At 34.8% G+C, this 26,799-nt stretch overlaps 3 protein-coding genes across 4 annotated transcripts in view; all 3 read left to right on the top strand.

The window, feature by feature from the left end:
- LOC149818447 (uncharacterized) overlaps window positions 1–10,376 on the top strand; it is an 81,444-nt gene extending 71,068 nt beyond the window's left edge. The window contains exon 6 of the mRNA XM_089985348.1: window positions 9,975–10,376. Coding sequence (XP_089841474.1) covers window positions 9,975–10,376 — 402 coding nt within the window. The remainder of the gene's footprint in view (window positions 1–9,974) is intronic.
- The window catches only part of LOC149818443 (uncharacterized), a 1,135,480-nt gene that overhangs the window by 651,576 nt on the left and 457,105 nt on the right, over window positions 1–26,799 (top strand). The window lies entirely within an intron of this gene.
- Window positions 10,402–23,209, top strand: LOC149818446 (protein REBELOTE-like). 2 transcript variants are annotated; one of them, XM_089984173.1, is made up of 5 exons: window positions 10,402–10,602; window positions 13,938–14,027; window positions 14,100–14,191; window positions 15,673–15,735; window positions 23,121–23,209. In XM_089984173.1, the coding sequence occupies exons 1-5, from the start codon at window positions 10,594–10,596 to the stop codon at window positions 23,122–23,124; spliced, it is 258 nt and encodes an 85-aa protein (XP_089840299.1). In that variant the 5' UTR covers window positions 10,402–10,593; the 3' UTR covers window positions 23,125–23,209. The 2 variants fall into 2 exon arrangements, with proteins under 2 accessions (XP_089840299.1, XP_089840298.1); XM_089984172.1 differs by having other exon boundaries at window positions 15,673–15,776; window positions 23,121–23,194.

Here is a 26,799-nt window from a genome sequence, read left to right as displayed (position 1 = left end):
GATGATGAAGGTGAACCAAATGAGAGCAGCAACAACAAAACCGGGGAAAATTCAAGTTTATGTGAACATAAAATCCTCACAAGTTTCTCCATTGATTCATGTCATGGTGCCAACAGATCATGAATCAACAAAACATCTCTGTGCTTTCTAATCTGTTAAATGGATTCTGGGTTGCATGCCATTATGGAAGTGATAACTCTGATGCTCTATTATACAAGATTCAGACAAGAGCAGCTTTCTGCAAGGTTTTGTTAATTGTGCTTCATGAAGCAGACAGTATATTCCGAAGATTATTGGGAATGTCAAGCTCTGGTTGCAAGGACACTGTACTGAGCTTGCAAAATACTTCAAAATGGGCCTCAGTGAAACCACTGGTTAAGTCTTACATCAAAAGTACATTGTATCTTCTGACTCAGGCTACAGATACACAGATAATTGTCTTCGTCCTTTCTCGGCTCAGAGATTCAGTTATATTTTTAGTTGCATTTCCGGTTTTGCTACAAAGGCTTAGCAAGGTAACTGTTGTTGAACAAGCTAGAATCTATTGAGAAGCAAAAGATATGCATATGTATGCGTAAACATGCACGGATGTGCCCCATGCTATCCATGTGCATGCTTGTATTTGTGTGCGGACGTTGTCATGTCTGTGTTTTTCCAAAAAACATGTTTGTTTTTTAGTTTTATGCTTTGTTCATTACATTAGGCCATTTCTACGGCAAAATCGTGAGACTTCTTTTAAATGCAATGAAGTTTCCAGGATCTATATTGCATGATCCTGCTGGTACAGCAGAAAGGATATATTTGGTATTTCTTTGGGAGAAAAGTTTTCTTTATGAGGAAAGACGTAGGGAACAAGGGGTTTCAGTGCTAAATTTTTTAATGAGCAAATGTGGTTATTTCACAAAATTCATTTATTGCAGATGGAAAACCCTTTTTAGGTGTTTGCATTTATTATTTCATAATAATTCATATTTTGAGAAAGGTTTTTTCCTTGTTTGTCTCAAAGTGCTTGTCCATCACATGGGAAGAGGTGTACTTAATCTGCCCGGAGGTCACATAGATTGGAACCCCTACAGTTAACTTATTATCATTATACATGAGATTGATTTGAACCGTTGCTGTTACACTCGGCTATTGCAAGGGCATTCTTGTGATGAATGTCTAATAACTTATCACTTAATGGATTTTTATTATCTCATATGTGAGGTGATTGCAGATTGCCATCCACCTATGGGCAACTGGAGGAGGGAGAGTCTCTTTGGCAGCATTCTTACTCATCCGAAGCATGGTTCTGCAGTTAAATTCAGATTGCTATGATTCCTTCCTAACGAACATGTACATAACATTTTTGGCACACTCCAAATTTGTTGAACCGGAAAACATAAAACATATCCAGTTTCTTGCTGATTCTGTTGTGGAGTTGTACTCACTAGATATTGCTAAGTCTTACCAGAAGGCATCCATCCTTATACAGCACCTTTCCAAGGTTTTGCAGCATGCCCTCAAAACCAAGATGGAGGTCAGTTTTTCAACTCATGCATATCACAATTTTAAAAGCCAAATTAGTTTGCTAGTTATCGTGTCTAATTGTTCCTGCTTGTCCATCTATGCATAATGTAGAATATTGCAGTTATTGAATATATTAAAAAGTCTAAGATTTTAGGTTATTGAATATTGTAATATTATGCATTATTGGATGTTTTGGTACCCTTTTTGGTTATAGTATATCAAAAAGCTTAGCCTTTCAAGAGGAAATATTTATGTAGAACCTATATATATGAAATATGATGTTACAATATAAAGAAAATTCCTCAGATCTAGTAAACCATCTCCCCCCACTCCTTCACTTTCTCTCTCTGTGAAACTTGCTAGGCCCTTGTTTGGTGCCTTCTTTGATAATGGGAAACTCCTAATAATACTTAATATCCAAAAAAAGAAAAAAAAAATTTTGAAAGAACAAAAGCACAATTTATAATACTTGTACAGTGTAGTCGATTGAACCTCAACCTTGCGAAATTATGAACATTATGTATGTAACAAACAAACCTTCTCATTTCCTTAAGAGTCATTGACACTTCCAATTCTGTAGATTGGACTGCAGAATTTGCAATTTGATCAAGCCACATGATCAAGATATAGCTGGATAGATGTCAGACACATCTAGGGATGTAACTGGGTTGGATGTGGTTTCAATGTAGGCATAATTAGATATAACCGATGTCACATGGACTCGGTTAGGAGGTCGATGCACCCGTGTCGACACGCCCCGACACGGGTGCGGCTTCAGACACGGGGCAGACTCGGTCAACAAGTGTTGGACTCGGTCAATGCATCGGGGCCGAGTCCGTCCACTTTATAGACTCGGTCAACTTTGACCGAGCCTATTGTTGTCCATATTTAAAATTTATTTTGGACTCGGGTCGGGTCCGATCCGGACCCGATCCGGATCCAAAATGTTTATCGGGGTCGGGGCCGAACCCTAAAGAGGCTACGCAAGGGGAGGGGCTTACGACAGACCCCTCCCCGCTGATCTTTCCCTCTCCCCCAGTCGTCCCTCGCTCTTCGTCCCCTTCAGTCTCGCCAGTGACCCAGACCCTGACGATCGTAGCCGCAGCCATCCATCGGCGACCCCAGCCACCGGTCCTCTCAGGTATGCACTCCTCCCTCTTTCGTTCTTCTTCCCCTTCGTCCGGTAGGGGGCGGATCCCCCTGCCTCGTTCGTGTTTTCCGGCAGGGGATGGAGGCCCCTGCTTGAGTTTATTTTTCAGCAGGGGGCTCCCGTGCCTCAAATTTGTTTTTCGACAGGGGGCTGCCCCCTGCGTCAGATATGTTTTCCGGTAGGGGGCTCCGCCCCCTGCCTCAAATCTATTTTCCGGCAGGGGGCTGCCCCCTGCGTCGGATATGTTTTCCGTTAGGGGACTTCGCCCCCTGCCTCAGTTTATTTTTTGGCAGGGGGCGGAGCCCCCTACCTCGTTCGTGTTTTCCAACAGGGGGTGGAGGCCCCTTTCTCAGTTTATTTTCTGGCAGGGGGCTCCCCTGCCTCAAATCTGTTTTTCGGCATGGGGCTGCCCCCTGCCTCAGATCTGTTTTCCGGCAGGGGTCTCCACCCCCTACCTCAGTCGTAGGTTTTCGGCAGGGGGCGGAGCCCGCCTTAGATCTGTTTTCTGATAGGGGGCTCTCCCCCCTGCCTCAACCCCTGCCTTTGTTATTTTCTATCAGGCACACAGTTAGAGGGGTGGAGCTCTTTTTACTATTTTTTTGAAGTGTTTATTAACTTTATTTACATATTTTCTATTCACTTTTCACTTTTCACTTTTCAGATATAATGGCGAGTTCTAGTGGTGTCAATAGAGTTGGTTCAAGTTTAACTCTGAATTAGAAGTTTCTTAACCACTTTGGAGGCTTGTGACAAAAGGGATAAAAAGCTAGTGGTGGTAGTGGTGGGAATGTGCAGTTTCATTGTAATTTATGTACGATTGTTTTCACGGGTTCTTATACGCGTGTGAAAGCACATCTTTTGCATATTCATGGTCAAGGAATTAGGCAATGTTCGAGTTTTTGAAGACTTGTTAAGGCAATTAAAGAAAGAACAAGAGGAAGTTGAAAAGAAGAAAATTGCAGAGATGAGAAGCGATTCGAGTTTTTGAAGAAAAGAAAGATGGAAGGCAATAAAACAATACAAGGATCATTCAAAAACATGGCAAGAGCAGAAATTGATAAAAAGATTGGTCGATTCTTTTACTCAAGCTCAATTCTTTTTAATGTAGCTAGAAGTCCATACTGGAAAGATATGATTACATCTTTGACTAATTGTAATTTGAGTGGTTATATGCCTCCTAGTTCAGAAAAACTAAGAACAGTTTTTCTTGCAGAGGAAAAAAATAGAATTGAAGACTTGTTAGAGACCAAAAAATTTGCATGAAAACGTCATGGAGTGTCTATTGTTTCTGATGGATGGACTGATATACAAAGGCGTCCACTGATAAACTTCAATGCTTACTCACTTAATGAGCCAATCTTTTTGAAGACTCTTGATGCATCTGGGGAGTATAAAGATGTTGAATATTTAAAGAGATTATTTGTTGAAGTGATAAAAGAAGTGGGTGAAGAAAGTGTGGTGCAAATCATTACTGATAACGCTTCAGTTTGCAATCGTGCATGAATGAATTTGGCAAGTGAAGATACGTATTCACATATTTTTTGGACTCCTTGTGCAGCACACAGTTTAAATTTGGCACTTAAGAGTATATACAATCCATCAAAAGATAATGCACATGCACATGAAATGTGTTTATAGATTAAGGAAATAGAGCATGATCGAAATATTAGAAATTTTGTTGTAAACCATCATCATGCCCTTTCTATATTTAATCGGCATTCTGATCTCAAGTTACTGAAAGTTGCTGAAACTCGTTTTGCTTCTCATTGTTATGATGCAAAGAATTAAGCAACTCAAGAATGCATTGATGATGATGGTGGCTGATAAAGATTGAGATTTTTATCGCACTGAAGATGATGTTAAGTCTCAAGCTATCAAAAAATGCATCTGTGATGATTTTTGGTGGGATAAAATTACATATTTTGTTGAATTTACAGAGCATATTTGAGAAATGTTGAGAGAAGTTGACAGAGATATACCCATGCTTCATAGAATTTATGAAACGTGGGACAATAAGATTGAAAAAGTTCAAAGTATCATTTTTAAACATGAGAAGAAAGATGTTGTACTTGATGATTCAGAATTTTACAAATATGTACATTCAGTTTTAGTGAGAAGATGAGATAAAAGCAATACACTTTTGCATTGCATGGCACACTCTCTCAATCCAAAATATTATGCAAAAAAATGGTTGACAATAGGTGTTTGTCGTGTTTTTCCAAATGAAGATCCTGAGATATCAAAGAACAAAATGATATATTTGGGAAGACTTTTTAATGATCCTCACATGTTTAAGGTTGTAAATAGTGAGTTTGAAAAGTTCTTTACTGGAAGATTTGATTCTTTAGCAATACTCATAGCAAGGGACGGAGAAGATCCCCTTAATTGGTGGGCAACATATGGATCAGATACACCAAATCTGCAACGTCTTGCAATGAAGTTGTTATCCCAACTTGCTACATCATCGTGTTGTGAAAGAAATTGGACTCACATATGTTCAAATTCACAACATTAAAAGAAACAAACTCATTAGTAAAAGAGCAGAGGATTTGATTTATGTTCACTCTAATCTACGATTAATTTCTCGTCACACCAAAGATGAGTATATGTACTTTTTTTCTTTTGTATTCAAAGTTCATATTTAAATATTTATATTCAAAGTTTGAAGTTAGATACTAAGTTAGTCATATTTTGATGTAGTTGTGAACCATCTAAGTATTGAGATGTAAATCCAAAAGATTTTGACTTGGAGGAAGAACATGATTTGCATACTCTCAACATGGACTACCTCGATCTTGTTCTTCCCTCTAATTCAGACGATGAGGCAGATTTATGATAAGTTTTGTTGTTATCACACTCACAAGCTTCTTTATGTGTTATATTTTGGTAAGTTTGTGTTGTTACTTCAATAGAATTACTTTTTTATTTTTGCTGTAAAATTTACAATCTTATTATTAATTTATTGTTATATATATAATTATATATATATTTTTAAAATATATATAGTTGAGTCCCCGTCTTCAAAATTTTTGAAATTGTGCCACACCCGTACCCGTACCTGCACCTGCACCCATGTGACATAGGATGTAACCTAATCAGACTTGGAGTTTGATGAAGAGATGGGTGAGAAAAGCCTTTATCAAGCCAGATCCTATCAGCGTAATTTGTGTGTGTTGGTTCTGAACCATGATGCCATATGGTGATGTGCACTATTGTTTGCATGAATATAACCAACAAATGTTAGATGTACCCCCCACAGACATGTTCAACATAGTTTATTTACTATATTATGAGGTTTTATCATGTCTAATATACCATAATCATAGTCACAGTTATATATATATCGTGTGATAATATCAGGTGCAGAAAAGAAAGAAGAAAGGAAGGAAAAAAAGGAGGGAAGAAGGAAAGAAAACTGTTTTTCCTAGTTTTTTTTTTATTTTTCGCATTTTATTTTTAAGTTCATAGATTTTCCTGGGATTGATTGAAAAATATATAATATCCTGATATTTTGCCTTAGCCGAGATATAGCCAAGACCGATATTTGTGACTATGATTATAATACAGTTTCAAAGATGGTGAAAAAACGAAGGCTCACAATTCATAAGGATAAAAAATGGTCTAAAATATCCTATTAAAATAAACTTTAATGCATAAAAAGGAAAATAGAACATCCTAAACATGATCCAAAGGTTAGTTTTTGCTTTTAGAGGTTAGATCTGTGTAAAACAAGTGTGTACCACCATAAGTTATGGTGGTTCAGTACCACCATAGAAACACCATATCCATATACATATGTACACACGTGTACATGCATATATATATATACACACCATTGTCACCGATATCGCTAATATTTTGAATATATCGTGATATTATCGGCTATTTCAAGCTTGCCGATAATATTGGGAATATATCGTGATATTTTCAAAATATCAGCAAATAAAAAATATCACGATATTTTTGAGTTTTTTTTTTAAATTAAATTTGCATTTCCTATTTTTTTGTTTCTTTTATATTTTAAAACCTTTAAAACATGTTTCTTTATATTTTTGAAAGAAAAATAATACAAAACTTATTATTTTCTTAGGTTTTTTTGTTGTTATTTATATTTTTTTCAATTTTTTAAACTCCCATGATTTTCCCAAGATATTCCCAAGATTTATCAACTTTTGAAAATCTCTTCGAGAAATACCCTCGCTGAGAAATTACCTTTAACGATACAGGTGACTATGATACACACACATTTTAAGCCAGATATTATGTTGGATTTGGATTAGGATATAAAAAACTGAAAGATAGTCTGTTCTGATTAGCTAATTGGATATTGAAATTTATACTGAATCCCTCTAAATGGATTTAAGCCAGTTGAATATCCAACCCTCACATCCTTAAGCGACATCTGCATAAGACCTATTTAAATCTTTAGCCCTGTTTCTTCCAAAACCATCCTAGTGCCATGTTTATTTTGGCCAGGCTACACTTCACCCCATGGCAAAGGCTTGGCCTGATTGCCTAGGCATGGGCCCATCAGTTTCAGGCCCAAGCTAAGTCTGTCCTGCACCATGTACCCAACTCAATACCCACCCCTTCTAGAAGAAAGAGACTGAGGTTGGGTCAGATGATGCACTTTGGTTTGACCCAACACCATTAGAGATTGGAAATCTTTAGAAACATGTTTCTATTCTACTTGACCAGCACAATGAAATTTCTCTTGTATCTATGTCCTTCAAAGCAATCAGAGAGTTGATGAAATGGCGAACTTGGATTTTATGGTGACATATTTATTATAAATCCCCATTGATTTCATACAATTTATTTTTCATATATTTTTTTCCTGAAGGTGGTAGTATTATAACTTTATCTACTTGTATAGCTGAGGTGTATTATAGTTGTCTTAGAACATAGGAATATAATTTTAACTTTATAACCCTAACCTTGTTTCCTTATTCTATAATTGTAGTAATATTTTATTTCCAGTTCCTATGATCTAGCATATATCTCATAAACTCCAAACAAAGGGTTTATATGATTGACAATAGAAACTTTAGAAAGTCCTTCAATTGTTTAGGAGTTGCTTCTCGCTAATAAAGCCAGATGATGCGGATAGATGGATATGTGTTTTGACTTTTGAGCTTCTCTCGATTCCTTGGGTTCTGGAACAATTTAAAAAAACGTGGCATGTTTAAGTCATTTTTAGTTTGAACGACCATCCCTGCTTATTTAGTGTCTTTGGGCTTTGTGACCCATGACTTGCAATTAGCAAATTCAGTGACTGTGGGATCAACTTTGCAAACATCTTCAAAAACTACTTCAAATAACCAGGATTAACTCATTTTTTTCCAATGTGAAGTTTGAACGCTTTTTTTAGCCATCTACTTTCTTTGATGATGATGCCATCTTATCATTTTAAGAAAAAGTGAAATTTGGATATCAGAACTAGCTTAAATGTCTTATAGTCAAAGAGCTAGGCAGTGCACACGTGCCAGCTTGCTGTGTGGCTCAGAAACACACAAAATAAATTTTCAAAATGAAAAGATTGATAAAAGGCTTTCAAGATCTAGAAATTTTCTGAAATTATATGTTTTAACATTGTATGCAAAAAACAGTTATAGTATAATATGAAATTCAAGGTGGCTGTAATGTTAAGATTAACATCTTACACCATTACAAGATGTACGCTAATATTAGTAAAAATTGTGCACCTACTTGAGCACAAGATGGCACTGTGACATGCACTCAGGAAAGCAAACCGGCATATTTAACATAATATGAAAATCCATGACTCTGTAAATACATTTGTATGTGATGTTGATTGTTGAACAGAACCCAGGAATTCAAATAAAAAAAAGAAAGAAAAAGTTTCAATCACAAACATAACTTGCTATTCTCTGTCTTTATAGACTTTTTTTTATTAAGATCAAGCATACTTAGAAGCACCTAAGTGATGTTTACATGAGGTTTCCTGAGCATGACTTTTATCGCCTAGTACTAGCACGTAGGTAGCCTTCCCAGTCAGTAAGCTGGCCTCACAATATGGGTATAGGCAGGGACCCATGTGAAATATAGATATTGTATTGATCTCATTTCTAAATCTTTGTCATTTTATTTCAGCACCATGAAATGTTCATGATCCAAAGTTATATTTTTTTACCAATTTGTCTCCTTTCACTTTATTCAACTAGAAACAGTTCTTTTACTTGTTTCCTGAAGTTACTCTGTGCGCTATTAGTTCAGAGCCCCGAGTGCAACAAAACTAAATCCCTTAGGTTCTTTCACTAAAAGGTAAAGGAAAAAGTCCCTTTAGATAGAGACTCTTCAGAAAAATGATCACCACCTCTTTGGGTGTGCAAAGGCTAGTTCCTTTGTTCTTGTGCTGTTGTGCATGGCCAATGGATAATGTTGCATAGATTGGACGATCAATTACTTTCTTGTGCCACTGAGAAGACATTGGTGTAGATTTGGAAATGGTGGGTAATGACTATTTGGAGGCTTCTCAGAAGTAAAAGAAATACATGTTACTGTATGGATGGATTTATCTCACATGCAAGTTTATCACCTCCAATCACAAGTCATAAGGTCTTGGACCTTCATGGCGTGGCCTCATTGCTCTTTCAGGTATTTTTTATGATGTTTTCCTTTAGCACAAACCCAAGTATTGTGTCATGAAGGTTATAGAGGGTGTGGTTCTGCTCATCATGACAGAAATTGCATATATAAAGGGTTTATTGTGGGCAAGCTGTGGGTGACACCAAGCTTACAGAAATTAATTATTATTTCATGTATGTGAAAGTTGCAAGTGAGAAAGTTTACCACAGTGAAGATAATGATGCTACACTTGTTAATTTGCCACTAAAAGAAGTTTGAAGTTTTTATAGGATGAATTCCATGTGCGTGAGTATTATTTTGCATTCTCAAGTGTGTTTCACTATGTTTCAGACCACTATCTGATTTGATATAGATCAGCTATGGGCGATTTCACAATTTCATCGGCCAACACTGCTGGGATCTATATTATGTTAATTATTGGAACTATTGCAGCATGGTTTGATGTTAATTGGAAAACCGACAACTTCTCTAGTTTCCTCTGCCCTGCTCTCATTCATGTTCTTATGGAATCAAGTCATTGAACCTAGAACGGTTCTTACCCTTCTTGAGAAATTCACTGTGATATTGTTGTTTCGCAAATATAGTGAGTGTTTTGCCTATTCCCCACAATTTTCTGCTTATCTGTTCATAATTGTGGTTGCAATTCTGCTTGTACACGAGATCCATATTTCTCTATCTTCTTTCTAATATTTTACATATTTTTCAGGATGGACTAAGGAAAATACAAGATTGGCAGTATGTAAATTGCCTTGAACTTTGGGTTAAGTTTGTATATGCTAACATCAAGGAACATGATCTTCAGAGTTTGCTATACTTGGCAATTCAGATGATAAATGGACTTGCCCATATGTTGCCTGGACCTCGTTTCTTTCCTTTGAGGCTAAAATGCATCCATTTGTTGAATAAGCTTTCACATTCTAGTGGCGTCTTCATTCCTGTGGCTTCTTTATCTCTAAGCTTTCTAGAATTTGGGGAAGGTGGCAAATCTGATAATAGTGCTCCAAAAGATTTTAATTTTTCAAGTATGTTGAAGGTTGGTTCAAGTGGAGAGACTACCTCATCAGTTTTCAGGATCTTCACTGTCTCGGCTCTCTGCTTTACTTATTAGTTGGTTACTTGTCTGACAGGTGCCAAAACAGCTACTGAAACTGAAAGCATACCATGAGCAATGTGTACGCTCTGCAGTTGAAACACTTTCAGAGCACTTTTTTCAATGGAGTTATCATGTATCTTTCCCTGAGTTGGCTTTTGTTCCACTCGTCAGCTTTAGAAAGTTTTGCAAAAAGACAACCAGTGAGAGCCTCAGACGTCTTGTAAAGCCATTCATGGATCAGGTAAATATTTTTGAATAAGCTTACATGTTTGACTTTGCGATAGCACGTGCTCAGAGTTGTGTTTTTTATCTGTAAATTGATTTTCTTTTGACCAACAATGTGAAACATTGCTCAGGGAATCCTTAGTACAACTAACTTGGGCTGACAGAATCTGTGTCACAAGGTTGCACCTACCATTGACCACAATCCAAGTGCATAAGGTGGAGGGGCTCTGAACTTGGGGCAAGGGCACTTTGCTTCAATTCTACATCTACCCTTGCCACAATTCAAGATCATATGAGGATTTTGTACCTACATTTGATTATGTGGAACCAGCCCTGTCCACTTCATGCTGCTGCCACCTGAACAGCCTTAAATTGAATGGTCTAAGCTTGGAAGCCTGTAGTTCTAATGAAAGATTTGTTGGTTCGAGACAAGAAAAAAAATTGATGACCAATGCCGGTGTTTCAAAACCTAGCAAGCTCAGAACCCATCTTAGGATGCAGGAAGTGTAGCCAAACTTCTCCAGGTTTGTGCCTAGAGTTAGATGGACTTGGAAAATCCAAGACCCACCAATTTGGATTAACAAAACAACCAGCCGGGACTAAGTTATCCACTTGGCGCCAAGTGACACAATCTTGTTCAATGAATCAATATCATGGTGATAGGCTTAATCCTATCCATTTGGATTATGGTTATAAACATTATTTTATACTAATGAAGAAGCAGTTCCCAACATCTCTTTTTTATTAGACGGGAAAAACCTGGCCCAGTCTGGAGACTTGGCCCAGACCTGGTTGTCTATCCAGGAAAAAATCCTGTACAGCTACCCTGCCTCATGAACAGTACTGCTGTTAATATATATATATATATATATATATATATATATATATATATATATATATATATATATATATAATCATGTATATATATATATACCCGATAAAGGGTATTTCTGTAATTCTGCCCATTAGGGGCATTTCAGTCTTTTTACTTTTCTTTTATTTTCTTTTTCTTTTCTCTTTTCTTATTTTTTATTTTTCTTTTTTTTATTGTAAAATGCATTAAATGCATTGCATTGGGGGTCTCTGTTAAATTATGTATATATATATATATATATATATATACATATATGTATATATATACATATTTCTTTTTTTGTTTTCTTATTTCTCCAAATACCCAATAGGGGTATTTTGGTAAATCCCCATGTAAACTCTCCCCTTTTCCTTTTCTCTCTCTTTTTTACTTTTTCTTTTTTTCTTTTGCTTTTTTAAGACCACAAGGGGCTCCACTCATCTTGTCGTTGGGGCGCCAACGGTCATATTTTTGAGATACTTTTTAGGAATTGAGGTTGCCTATTCTCTCAGAGGATATATTCTCTCTTAAATAAAATTAGCTGCTAACATATGTGCTAGGTCAAAAGTTTTCGATAAAAAGGTGGAAACCTCAAAAGTCATAAATACAAAATTAAGACTTGAAGATAGTGTATTGCTTGAAGATTCTATTTCATATTATCAATTGATTGGATCTCTCACTTATTTCTCTATCACCCAACCTAATATCACTCATGTGTTCATGCAGCAAGTCAGTTTTAACATGCCCCTACCACATTGCACATGGCAACAATTATGAGGATTGTGTGATACATTAAAAACACTGTTTCAAAAGAGTTTTTATTTTGTCCTCTTCATCATCTTTAGATCTAATAATCCGGGGTGGTAACCTAAATGATTGGTTTTTGTATTTTTTAAAGAGATTCGTTGATCTATTGGAGGTGTAAGAAACGACAAAAAATATCTTTATCTTCAGCTGAAGCCGAATATCAGGTAATGACTATGACAACAATGGAGCTTGTGTAGCTTAAAAGTCTTCTCAGTGATATGGAAATCATCATCTCAACACCTTCGAAGAGTTATGACAATAAGAGTGTAATCTACATTGCGAGCTACCATACCTTCCATGAGCGAATCAAACATATTAAGATGGATTGTCACTATGTTTGTGATGAATATCTAAGAGGAACTATTACGTTGCCGTACCAGTTGACAAATTTCTTCATCAAAGCTCTTTCCGCTCCTCGATTTCTCTTTCTCAGCAAACTTTCGATCATTTTCTCGTAAAGTTTGAAGGGGAGTGTATATATATATATATAAACAGTTTGCCCAATAAGGGCATTTTTGTCTTTTTGTATGTAATTATAGTTGTTTATTAGAAACAACTATTTTTTCATTTTCTTATTTTTGTCTTCATTTTCTTTTTTTATTTCTATTTTATCATGTCATTGGGCCCTGCTCTATAGAGTCGATAGGGGCCCCAACAGTAAAAAAATATGACCGAGGGAGCTCCCCAACGTCTCTATGAAAGGGAGCTCCCAATGGTCTCCCTCTTATATTTGTATATAAATAGGGGAGTGTTCCCCTTATATTTTTTCATGGCTTCCCAAAGCACATTTTCAATAATATTTTATTTTTAATTGACTCTTTGTATTGTCCTTTAGTGGACTTTTGTCTATGCACTTTTGTGCTTGTCTATCTTCTTTGTAATTGTCAACTTATGTGCTTTTGCACTTTGCTTTTGTAATTCCACATACTTCATTACAACCGCTTGCATCAGCTTGCACACAGGCACATGACTGGTTTTGATCTTGAGATGTGGGATTAGCATCACTCCTCAATCCCACTCCGCTGGCCAAATGCACACACTGCTGCAGGGCCAACTCCCAGCATCTTACCCAAAATCATTTTAAGTATTTGTTGCTGATAAAATTAAAACAAATCCCTTTTGGTGTTTGTGATATGCACTTACACTTCAGCTATCTGCGACATTTCCTAGACTGGACCAGATTCCATGCAACACCCAAAATAATGTCCAAATGAAAGTAGCAGGATGATTTTTGAAACATCCTTTGTTGTGCTCTTTGTGACCAATGTGAAACTAATTAATGAAATAAGGAAAAGAAAATTAAACTAAAACATAGTCTTGGTTTTTAGTTGACATCAGTGAATATTTTAGGACTGTTTCATATTGTAGTATATAATGGTATTCTACAGATGCAAACTTTGTAAGCAGGATGCACTAGTAGTGGATTTCGTGATGGACATATCATCTTCACATATTTTTTTTTGTATTAATATCATGCTCTTGAAGTTTCTGGATATCATAATCTGACATCAAATATTCATGAAAAGAGATGATGTCTGCTTTTTTCTTTTTCATTCAAGCTTAAATTACGGGAGAGTATGAAAATGAGCTTTTCTTGTAATTAAAGACTTGCCATCTTCTGCGCTCTTCAGCATTCAAGTATCAAATTAATTTGGCAATTCTCTCACCTTTTTCTTTTTCCTATGATATAGGTTGAGCAGAACATAGAATTTGTACAGAAAAAAAGGGATGAGATTGCTTTTTCTCCAAATGACCAAGCATCACTTGAATCTTTTCTCCAGGTGTGCGAGTGTTTCTCTTTTTTTTTGTGTTTACTAGCCATCTTCTCTCACCAACTGTTCTAATATCTCTAGGATGAAAAGAGAAAAGGGAGTGCTCCTTTCCATAAGTATCATGCAAGGATTGTTGAGGGATCTCTTTCTAAAAAAGCTGAGAAGAAATCAAGGTAATAGATGGATTTTTGTTAGAAATCTCCAATAATTAATTAATTCTCTGCTTGGCTCACAAAGGCTTCAATATAATCATAAAACGATATATACCCGAAAAAATGCGATATTTTAAAAATACTGCTAAAACCCTCACGATTTTTTGTAAGATTTTGAAATATACAAAAAAATCATGCCGCTTCTTTTGATGGTGTGAACTTTTTTTTTGTCAGCAATCATTCAATGCTGAGCTGAGCTGGCATTGAATGGCGCATGTCAGGCAGCATTGAATGCTGACTACCGATGGCAATGGCTTTTCACTAAATGAAGGGGAGGCACCCTCATTTTATATAGCAGCTGAGAGGGCCTTCCCTCCCCTACACATTTGGTATGGTACTATTCAAGTAGCCGATCAGACTCTAAACAACTTATGAATATTTTTTTAAAGGGAAACTGTGTTATATGTTGCGTATCATTTAAACTTCCTTCACCCCATTGCTGAAACTACCTTATATTATATGGTATTTTGTAAATGCCTTTCACCCCATTGCTCAAAGTAACCTATGTTGTATAGTATTTTTGTAAACGCCCCTTACCTCATTTTCAAAATCTCTCTCTCTCTCTCTCTATATATATATATATATATATATTTATATATATATAAGGTGCTCCCAGAGCACCTACTCTCACCTAATAGAAGCTTCAAATTTTCAGAATCTGAGTGATTTTTTCGTTGATCAGACCCTATAGATATGATCTACAACTTTGCTTTCTAGTAGGAGGGAGTAGGTGTTCCCGGAGCATTACTCTATATTAATAATGATAGGGTGTTCCCCGATCACCTACTGCCACCTAGTAGAAGCTTCAAATTTTCAAAATCTGATTGCTTTTTTCGTTGATCAGACCCTATAGATATGATCTACAGTTTTTATTTAGTGGAAAAAAATGTTTGGATCATGTGATTATGTCATACATGTAGTTTTTTTTAAGATCTTCAAAAATCAATGGCTCACAAGGTACCAAAATTTTATGACTAAAAAAGCCTATTTTGAACATGATCCAAAACATGATTACTATCAAATACACTGTTTTAAGTACATCTATAAGATCTGATTGAGAAGATGCAACCTACAAATATGATTTCTAGTAGGTACTCCGGGAGCACCCTAGGATTGCTCTATATTAGTAATGAATGTATAAATTTTCAACTTACAGAGATTTTCCTTAGGAAAACTCACTTTTTTAACCTGAGAATGAGATTTGTAACTGTGATACCCAGGGTGTGCATCCCTTGCTTTAAGCCCAAGCATCAAGCTCCCTGGAGGGATTTTATGTGCTTGGGAGTGGGCCATATGGCAGAGCATCAATCTCTACCGGGCCCCACCACCTGAACTGGGGTTTCCTCTCAAAAAATATAAAAAAGGCAATTCTCTGCCTGCCAACTAGAATTTTTGCTGAATAAATTCATCTTACTCTGGTGGTTGTCAACATGGTATTGCAGCATTTTGGAAGAGCCGGCTTCAAATTCTATTGAAGTTACAGAGCTTGTAAGTGGAATGAAAAGGTCAGGCAAAGGGAAAAGAAACTTGAATTTAAATTCTCCGAGTAAGAAGAAGAAACATAGAACATGAGTGTGCATTCCGTATACCTTTTTAACCGTCGTGTTTTTCATTATTGTTTAATATTGAATGATAATAACTGGATTAGTTTTATTTAGTTTTAGTCATCTAAATTCTGTACATGCTGACGAAGTTTTTGAGGGCTTATATGATGAAATAATTCCACTGGAGATCCGGATAAACGACAATTCATTGAAAGGTTTAGTGCATGCTTGATATTGACTGATCTAATTTATCAAGATATCTGTGCATGAGCAAGTGACTTTTTAAGTGTTGTTGTTTCCAATTAGGAGATTCAATTCATATCAGCAGATTCACATCGATTTTAACATAAGGATATGTACTTCATGCAAGATTGATTGGCCTAGTTGTTTCCTCTCATTTGATCGTTTGACTAGTCACCTCCTCTGTAGATGTTTTTAGGTTTTTTAGTATTGTTTAGACCATTTAATTTCCTTTTTAAGCCGTAGATGCCGTTTGACTCAATTATTGGCTGTTGGGATCGAGTCTATAATAACTGAAGCCTATCTTTTATTTCTGTTATCCATCTCTCTCTCTCTCTATCATTTTTTAACCTAGTGTGAGTCCCTTTCATTTTATTAAAGGTGCTATCTTAAGTGATTTGTGCCAGGCAGTTTAGTTGGACAACACGTTGTAGATTAGACTCCATGAGCAGGCCAAGCTCAGTTGTATCCTCAAAGCCAAATTGTGTAAAGTTCATTGCACCAAATAATTATCAGAAGTTGGGCAATTTTCACTTTATAATTCTGGTCAATGTGTTGTATAATTAACACAATTGCTTCCTTGTTTGGGGTTGGTGACGGGGTTTGAACTGCTTTCTACTACCATGTTTTTTTTTGGTTTATAATTATTCATTGTGAACTCCTTATATACATAAAAGATATAAGACATTGGAATAATTAATTAAAAAAGATTGTAAATACAAAGAAAGAATTCATAAAACAACTTCTAATAAATACAGATTTTGTAAACCATCTGTACTCTAATATAATGTTATTTGTGCTTTCGCCGGTTGTGGCCAATTTCATAAAAAATGATTAAACTTGTATTACCCAACATTTTTGTGTTCTGTTTTTTGTTTCTTCTTAAGGTATCTTGTTTTAGGATGCACTTTAGGTGGTAAGATTGGAATAAGGTTTGGAGGAGTGATGTGAGATATTATCCGTCATTAGAAAAAATGAATAAGTATTATATGCAGCTTGATACGATTTAATAGTGTAGAACTTATCGTAGTAATCTTCTGATAACTTGTCTTCGTACAAAATGCACGTGATTATATGTTTGCACAAAATCTCGCTAACCTGTTACTCTCTACAAGAGCATGTTTGTTTTTTAAGATAAACATTGCAATTGTGAGAGTGATTGTAGGCTTTGTATCGACGATGAAGGCAATGCACTACTTGAACACATAGATTTCGTGCTTCTTTCTTACCATCGTCCAACTTTTTTTTACTTTAGGCACCACACATGTTATGGGTATTATTCTTTTAGTTTTCAAAAAGTTTCATCATCATGAGATAAAGTTTTTCAATAAGAGGATTTAGTGACTTGTCATGTATTGTGAGAATCCTCGCATTAAATCTCTTTACTATATTAGAGGTTAAGCGCTTGTACATTGTAGTTGAAAAGTATATGTTAGCCTAATGTTTTTCTTTTATGACCTTAGTTGCATACTTGTATGCATCTTCCCTTTGCTCCTGAATCTTTTTAAGAAAATAATTATACTTTTGTCTCGTCAGTGCTTTGGTTGTGCTTTACCAAAGTTGACCTAGTGATATTCCAAATTTATGTTAAAAGTTTTTCGTAGTGTTTTGTGTAAAATTCAACCTGACAATTTAGCCATGTATTGTGAGAATCCTCGCATTAAATCTCTTTACTATATTAGAGTTTAAGCGCTTGTACATTGTAGTTGAAAAGTATATGTTAGCCTAATGTTTTTCTTTTATGACCTTAGTTGCATACTTGTATGCATCTTCCCGTTGCTCCTGAATCTTTTTAAGAAAATAATTATACTTTTGTCTCGTGAGTGCTTTGGTTGTGCTTTACCAAAGTTGACCTAGTGATATTCCAAATTTATGTTAAAAGTTTTTCGTAGTGTTTTGTGTAAAATTCAACCTGACAATTTAGCCATGTATGGGAGAACATATTGTGTAGCTTTGTGTGCTTATTTGAGATAGCTGTTAATTGTACTTTAACTTTGGGTATGTCATTGTATTAGTGTCTCAATTGTGCATTCACATGCATAAAAAAACTACACCCATGATTCATTCGACTCGTTATCTATAACAGTAAATGCAACCGAAAATATTTGATCACAAGGATCAATACCATGGGCTGACAATAATATTTATGTATTTTTCTTTTAGGAATGTGTCATCTACCATAAGAAGTGGAGGGCTTTCTTTAAAAAACTGATCAATGCATGCACGAAAAGATACGAATATGTACATAAATCTATGTTGTCTATCAGTTTCAATGCACATTGTCGATCATCGGTTAGTCGTCATCAAATAATGACAATAGGCAAAAAGCATCTTGAAAAACTCTTCGAATAAACCATATAGGATCACCTTAGTCATTTCTCATTAATGTCATGCTTGTTTGTACGTAACCTTCATACTTTCCTTGCGACTAATGTCATTTAAGATTTCTTTTAGAGTTAACTTTGGGTTATCGTGTAAGTGTTCAAGAATAACACTTGAAATCCACTTGAAAGATATTTTTTTCACTACTACGTTGTCCAATGATCCACCACATGTATGCTCACTTTGATACTTCTTCACTTGAAAGAATGATGTTTTCTGCACCTTTGTTCAATGGATCCTCCAAGTGGAATGAATTATAGTCCGCAAGTTATTTCTCATGCATACTACAGTTACTTTGTTATTGCAGTTTTTCATAAATTTTATTTTATAGTTATTTCTTATCACATGATCTTTAAAAAATTATGATAGTGCTAAAGATTATTAAACCTTTTGTCGATAACAACTTCTTGATCTTTTGACTATATTGATAGCCATTGAAATCGTTCTATATCATTAAGTCTTTTGTTACACAGTTGCTCAAACAACTAAATTGACTTAACATCAATGATTGCCAATTGCTCTTTATTGAAATAATATTCATTGAGCAATAATGTAAAGTTTATAAATTTCTCAACATTTTTAAATAAATAAAAGATTTTTTTTTGTGAATTATTTTGGTATTTAACTTTGATTAAATATCATTTTTTAGCAAATTACTTAGCTAATATTGATTGATTAATTAGCAGTTATTTATGGATAATATTTTGGCATTTATTGAAGTTATTTGATATTTAATTGGGCAGTTATGAGGTTTTGTATGAAGTATTTGGATCTCGACCTCAATATAGATCTAAGAGGATCAACCAACTCAAACACAAGTTTGAACTATTTGAATGAACATATAAGATCCACTCGATCTCAAGTTATTTAGGATTGGATCTGCAAATGATTTCAGTCAACCGAAATAGATTTGGGTAGGGTTTTGATTTATATCGGGGCTTAAATCAGGCATAGAAGAAATTTAGATCCATTTGAGACGCAATTGGATCTTTCTTTAAAGTAGAAAGTGTCTTGGATTTATTTAGAGACCCAAATGAATTCTACTAAGTAAAATAAGATTTGGATATATTTAGATGACCCAAATGGATCTCACTAAGAAAAGGACTTTTGGATCCACTTGGAGACCCAATTCGATCTCATCAAGTAAATAAAATTTTAGATCCATTTGTGACTCAAATGGATCCTATTAAAGTATAATAAATTTGTTTGGATCCACCTAAGACCCAAATGAATCTCATTTAAATAAATAGGATTTAAGTCCACTTATGACCCAAATGAATTTAATATATATATATATATATATATATATATATATATATATATATATATATATATATATATATATATATATATATATATTAGTAGGTTGGATTTGGATTTAATGAGATCCAAATAGGTCTCACCAAAATCCAAATCCAAGCCCACTTGTTTTCCTACTTAAAACTAAAAAGAAATTCAAAACCAAATTCTAATTTTAAGTTTTTCTTTCCACACTCGCCTTTGAAAATGTTTTTTCCCCCTACTTTTTTTCAAATCAAAAAGGTTTTCCCCCTTTCTAATTGGATTTTTTCCTTTTTTTCTTCCTATAAATACTCTACTCATGCCCCCTCTGCCCATTACATTCCCTCTCACCTGTATCATAAACTTCACTCATGCTCCCCTTCACCCTTCACTCTCCCCTCTCTCGTGTAAACCCAGCACCACCACCACCAGTCCACCACCACCACCACCACCACCACTGCCCATCTCTCTCCTGATTTTCGTCTTGCACCATACCATTGCCACCCGATTCTCTCCTTCCCACCAACTGGGCAGCCACCGATGGCACCCACCAGTGCCACCTTCACTGACTCCTGGTGACTGCTCTCAGCCGCTCCTGCTGAACAACCTCCTCTCTTTGTTGAACCACCCTGTTTTGCCTCACATAAAATAACAATTGAATAACATGCTTTTCATCATAGATACTATGCAGCATCTTTGATATGCATTTTATCATTCATCATAAGCATTTACACAGGCTTAAAACTACGTAATAATTTCAGAAACATGCATATTCAAAAAACATGAGCCATATACATATATTTATTCATAAAATCTTGAAATACACTCGTATTTAACTATTCATAAAATCCAAAATACATATGTTTGTAAAACCTGAACATATACGTGTCTTTTATTGAAAACATGTTCAAAATACTCACTTTTTTAACATATGCACATTCTTGTTTATGAAAAACAAATATTACTTAAATATATATTTTCTCAAAAGGCATGCAACACAAACAATTTTTGAATATATATATATATATATATAAACTATGTAATTATGAAAACCCCAAGCATTTCAAAAAACCTAAAACTACACATATATGTTAAAGTTATTATAAACCTACCTTGTAATGCATGTGGTCTCACGAGAAATAAAGAAATTTCAAAAAGGCCCTGGAGAATTCTCCTCGATTAGCATGACATTGATCATATTTTATTGACGATCCAACTATGAGCGAGGACACGTATGCTAACCTCGGTTTCCAGTCTGATGATGGTAGTGAAGAACAAGGTTGTGGCGAAGGTGACGACCACAAGCGGTAGGGTCAAGGTTGGCGAAATGACCTCGCTGAAGGAGGTGATGGCTTTTGGTGACATCGAGGTCAAACTCGTGCTCAACTCAGCTTGGCTAGGTTGAGTGCGGGTCAGCTGGACCGACCCAAGTTCAGTTCCCCAAACGTGAAAGTGGGCACCGACAGGCTCTGTTGAGCTCCGGTTGGTGAATTGAAGAAGAATGGAACTTGTGTTTGGAGATATGTGTTAGTTACAGTATATTGCTGCATTATGGTTGTTTTGTGAATTTCTCATCTGTTGGTGAATTCATATACGATAAGATGAAACACTTATTTCTTGGTTTGTGTTGTAATGGTGAATTCATATGTGATTCTATTTATATGCAAAATTATGTGTATGTGCATGCATTATGCATAAGAGCATGATGATGTCTTAATCTACCCCAACATTCTTGAGTGTGACTGATACTGTGTATTGTGTGTGCATGTGTGCACGTGCATGATTGGTTTGTAACATACTATTGGTGTGTCTGATGTTGCTTTTCAGATATGGATTTTGATATGTTAAACAACTGAAGATATAGCTGTTATGCTAATATAAGATCTGTCTCTCTTTCTCTCCTTTTTTTGCTTGACTTGAACGAAGAGATTAGTAATGTCCCTTACCAAGGGAGCAGGTTTTACAACTCCACCGAATGAAATTGTACAAAAACATGAAATTAAGGCTGATGCATTTATGTGAACTGCTAAGAATCATGCCAGCCATTAATGTATTATGAAGCTGTAATATAGACTATGTTGGTCGCTTTCATTTGTGGTATTTTTCTGAATGTAGCCAGTTCATGAATGATTAAGCATATTTTCCCCTACTTCATTGTGTTGAAGGTCATTTGTAAGGAGTGGAGTGGGAGAACAATGTCTACAGGAAGCACAAGGCTGGTGGTATGCTTATTTATGAAACCTACTCCTTATACATTTACTTATGGGAATATATTTATCCTGTTTTGTATAAAACTTCTCAGGTCTTGGGTGTTCCTTGGGAGGTAGATGATGAAGGTTTAAGGCAACACATGAGCCAATTTGGTGAATTGGATGATGCAACAATTATTAAAGTAATTGTTCAGGCACTGTTACTGCTTTGTTTGTTTTGAAATAATTAACTTAACATTGTACTTGTTGTGCCTTATTTTAATTGATTTTCTGCTTCTATGGGTTGTGGAACAAAAAGGGCACCATTACCTTCAATTATTTGTCAATTGCTTTTCTGTGGATTCAAGCACATGCTATTGTTTACACCCTAGCTCATAACTTCAAAAAAAAAAATGATGACTGTGAGCTCCGAGTCGAGCCATGTTCCGAGAAATGCTATCTTGATGGTGCTCATGGCACCCTGACAAAAAAAAAATTTAAGTCCATACAATGTGTGTGAACCCCAAGGCGGGTTCGGGATTTTGAGAATCATCTTTGGTGCGATGACTCGCACAGGAAAATAATTGAGAAATCAAATATGAGATTTCTGAGGCTCTGGGTATACCTAAAAGAAGGTATATGTTACCAGACCCCTCGTAGTGCGATAGCTCGCACTTGGTTATAAAGAAAATGTAAAATGAAATATAAAACCTTTGAGACTCTGGGTATACCTGAAAGATGGTATATGTTACTGGATTCTCCAGGCTCTGGGTACACCTGAAAGATGGTGTATGTTACCGGATCCATGATCTACCTTGGAGAGGGTAGGTGGTATGAGCTTCATGGACGTTCGTGTTTTCGTGAGAGTTAGGCATCTCACCGTATGGTCTCAGTTCACTACAATGTCTATGCCTATGCTTACCCACAGGGTGAGAGTAAGATAAACATTAAATAATTTAAGTTGACTGAAAACTTATTCCTGAAGAATTATGTACTGTTGATATGACTTTCATAAAACTTGTAGAATCTACAGCTTGTGCTAATGAGGATAAATGTATCTTTAGTTCAATCCTCTTTTGCACTGTATCATGAATTGAAAGCATAATCATTTTCTTAGAATGATATAAATTTCCATGCTAGTTATATCTGCAGTTGTTGCACATATTTGTACACAGGACACTGAGCACCACATATAGATATAATGCTTCTTACGCAGACAGGGGAGTCTGACCCTTCTGCATTAAAATTTTTCAGGTAACGCATAATTGGAGCATCGTGGAGTCGTATTTGGAAGTAGTCAAGAGATCTCAGTTTTTCAGTGTTTCCTATTTGAACTCTGATTAATAGATTTACATTTCTATTGTCGGTGATGCATAGACTATTTTCTAGATCACGAATTTATAAATCATGATGTTGTTTCTAAACCTGCTTTGATATCAACTATGTAACGACCTCAAATTCACCTCCGAAAATATATGATTTTTTTTAAAGAAAGTGAATGATGCTATAACTGATCTATGGTCCTGCTTTAACCAAACTAAGCTCTAAGAGGTCAACTTCTACGCAAGCACTAGCATTTATAGCCCATTAGAACTAAGTTCGCAAAAGAGACACCAAAGACAAGATCCCTTTGTCAAGATGAAAACGAAATACAACTTTTTTTTTAATACTAAAAACATCCCACGAATCTAGGGTACATCACAGATTCACATCCCAACACACCAATCATCCATTTTAAACCATAATTTAAAATGAAATAGTTCAAACCAAAATTAAAAATTAATAAACTTTAAGTTCATAAAGTTTAAATCAATCCCATAACATATAGAATCCAGCAACCATAATAAATTTTGCCATCTCTAGCAAAACTAGTCGCATCATCACCTACTCGATTAAGTTTGAGAACTCACAGTTCTCATACAAAATATTATATTATCCAATAGTAAAGAATAAAGTATAAATCCACTAAACATCAAGTTTAGAAAATATTTATGTGCACATAATGATTCAGATATGCTTGCAACATAAATAAATTCAAGTATACTTGCAATATCACATGATACAAAAATCGATGCATATATTATGCATATACAATACATGAACCAATGCAAATTGCATGAAAAACTTTTATCTCCGTATAGAATGTTTCTTTTGAATGCATGTATATGTTTAATACAAACCAATTTAAGTTATTCTCCTAACCACTTCGCGGATACTAGCATGGGTAAAATTCTGAGGTCCAAGGTAGATCCCAACTATATCTTAATCATACACAATTATATTTTATTATGTACTAGGATCTCATATATGTTTCTCGATCGACTTCGAGCATCATCACCCAATGTCGTGACGGCAAGGCCTACACATCCTCCAACACCATTTTTCTTAATATACCAATATGCTACAGTTGAGCCAATCTCACGATCCTCGACAAAATGGTGGAAAAGTTTCTACAATAATGGCTAGGAACATGAACCTCCATATCGGGTTCTTGGGACAAACAATGCAAATGTTGTTCAGTATCCTCATGGTCCCTCATGACCGTCATCCAAGGATCCCACCATCATCAGAGGACAATCAAAGAATCATATTATTGGTATATTGTTAAGGTCTCTTATACCTCTTTAAATTATCATACACTCTTTCCACAAAAACATAATGGATCTGTATATCCATAACATGCACCTCATCATGCATCATCTGATTGGGCTACCACCCTACTCAGTCATAACAGTGTATCATTATATGTCAATAAGTATAATTAATCATATGCATCATAAGACAATATAAATAATGCATTCACATGATTATTACAATAATATTTTACTCACACACACCCTCAATAGGCCCATGTGTAGCTTAATCATAAGTCACAATACAATCTCATTCACCTTTCGAACCGTCTCATACATTGAAGTAAGCATTTTGCATTATGCGACATATCATGTTCACAAGCCACATACCATAATAACATATTATACATAATCATCATAAGCATATATAACATCACATTAGGCTATACATTATTATCATATTGCATATAATAAACCTGGTTCAAATCTGGAACCAATACATGCATGTAATTCAACACATCACATGCAAACTGACAAAAACAATTTACATGCAAAACTGTAAAAACAGAATCTTACATGTTCTTAGAAGCTCAAACATAAATCATATAAAGTGATTCTGGATCTAAGATTTTTAATGTACATTCATATACACATTAGCTATCTACAAGAAGAAACCCTGACCTAAACCCATTCAGAGTCAAGAAATAAATTTTTTAGAAACATCGATTATTTTTTGTTCACTGAACAGTCTAGTCCGGTTTGATCTTTTCAAAGAAAAGTTAGTCATTCATCACACATAACGAAATAAATTCTAAATTTTTTACTATGGTTGACTTGATATGTCTAACAGATGTCCCCAAAAACCCAGACTTAATTTTTTTTTTAAATAATTAAAAATTTTGTAATACAGACTATTTATATTATTTAGCAAACTATTTTTTAGAAATTACAGATTCTGGACCAAAATTTCAAGATTTTTAATTCTTAAACTGTAAATAATCTGCCTACATGATTTTTATCGTGTGTTCTACCATATATAAGCTAACACATATAAAAATATCAACCATAAATCTAGAATAATTTGGGAGGTATAATTTTTACAAAAATATGCAGCCTACAAAGATTTTCTATCGGGACATAAATTTTGTGTCGACTTGCGGAGGTCATATCTCTAAACCCGAAACTCATTGAGCTCAATTTTTTTTTGAATTGCTTCTGTATGTCAGAAACATTTCTAAATTCATAATTTATGGGTTCATCGACTTGAAAACTATATTTTTCTTTACAACAGATCGAAATAAAAATACATAACAACATGCAGTTTTTAAGAAACACATCAAGAACTTTATGTTTTCATCCAAAACACTAAGAATATGCAACCAATGATTTTGACTCATCAAAAACATATCATATTTATACATAAATATATGTAAGCATGTTACATATATGTAACACAGAAGTATCATGCATATCATGAATTAAACACAATAACCAACATTTTTACTTAAGATAATATATTTTTCTCAAAATTGATTTTTGAAAAAGGATTTTGAATTTATAAAAACATCCAAACAACTTTATAATCCATCAAAATCATATTAACTCCAGGTATAAACATATCTAGCATGTTACAAATATCAAATCTAACTTATAACATGAATTTAAATACGAATCTACATCATTTTTCATTAGAAAATAGGTTAAATCACTTCTGCGAATTAAAATGGATATTATGAAAGCAAAATAGGGTCTTAAATATGAATATAACATAAATCGAACCATAGAAACACGATTTCATGTTTGATCGACCTATCCTAAATTCTAAACATGTTGAATAATGTAAAATCTTGTACCCTAATGTGAATAAAAATAAATAAAATACTGCACACGTGAATGAAGATCAAAATGCAACAAAGCTCTCTCGAAAACACGAAAGAGATCAAAAATATCTTCCTTAACGCAAATGGTTGTTGTCTAAAGCCAAGGTACAAACCTTGTATCAGATCAAACACCTAAAAACAAAAGAAAAAATGAGTATGATGGGATATCAGATCAAACACCTAAAAAATGAGTTAATCCGAATGACCTTTGTTATCAAGAAAGTCCTTATTTCTCTAACTTGTTTATTGAAATGTTTGAAAATAGTAACAGAGTTTATTGCTTTGCTAGTGCTAACGTTGGTTTTCAAAAATGCTGTTTAACATCTATAAGACTTTAACAACACTTCTCAATTATTAATTGTGATATTTTTAATGACATTTATCTCATACTTCAAATGAGGTTTGCATATAATGTATATTATATATAATATATATTATATATAAAATATACATTATATTCTATGTTGTATATATAGTATT

The sequence above is a fragment of the Nuphar pumila genome, chromosome 13, assembly GCF_984573655.1.
Source record: "Nuphar pumila chromosome 13, dmNupPumi1.hap1.1, whole genome shotgun sequence".
Taxonomy (NCBI): domain Eukaryota; kingdom Viridiplantae; phylum Streptophyta; class Magnoliopsida; order Nymphaeales; family Nymphaeaceae; genus Nuphar; species Nuphar pumila.
Note: the sequence above shows the minus strand (reverse complement) of the source record. Positions and strands in the feature narration are given on the sequence as shown.

Excerpts from the sequence above, each read along its gene's own strand:
- LOC149818446 (XM_089984172.1), top strand. Across the intron at positions 14,028-14,099 it reads CACTTGAATCTTTTCTCCAG|GATGAAAAGAGAAAAGGGAG; the intron begins GTGTGCGAGTGT and ends TAATATCTCTAG. Across the intron at positions 14,192-15,672 it reads AAAGCTGAGAAGAAATCAAG|CATTTTGGAAGAGCCGGCTT; the intron begins GTAATAGATGGA and ends ATGGTATTGCAG.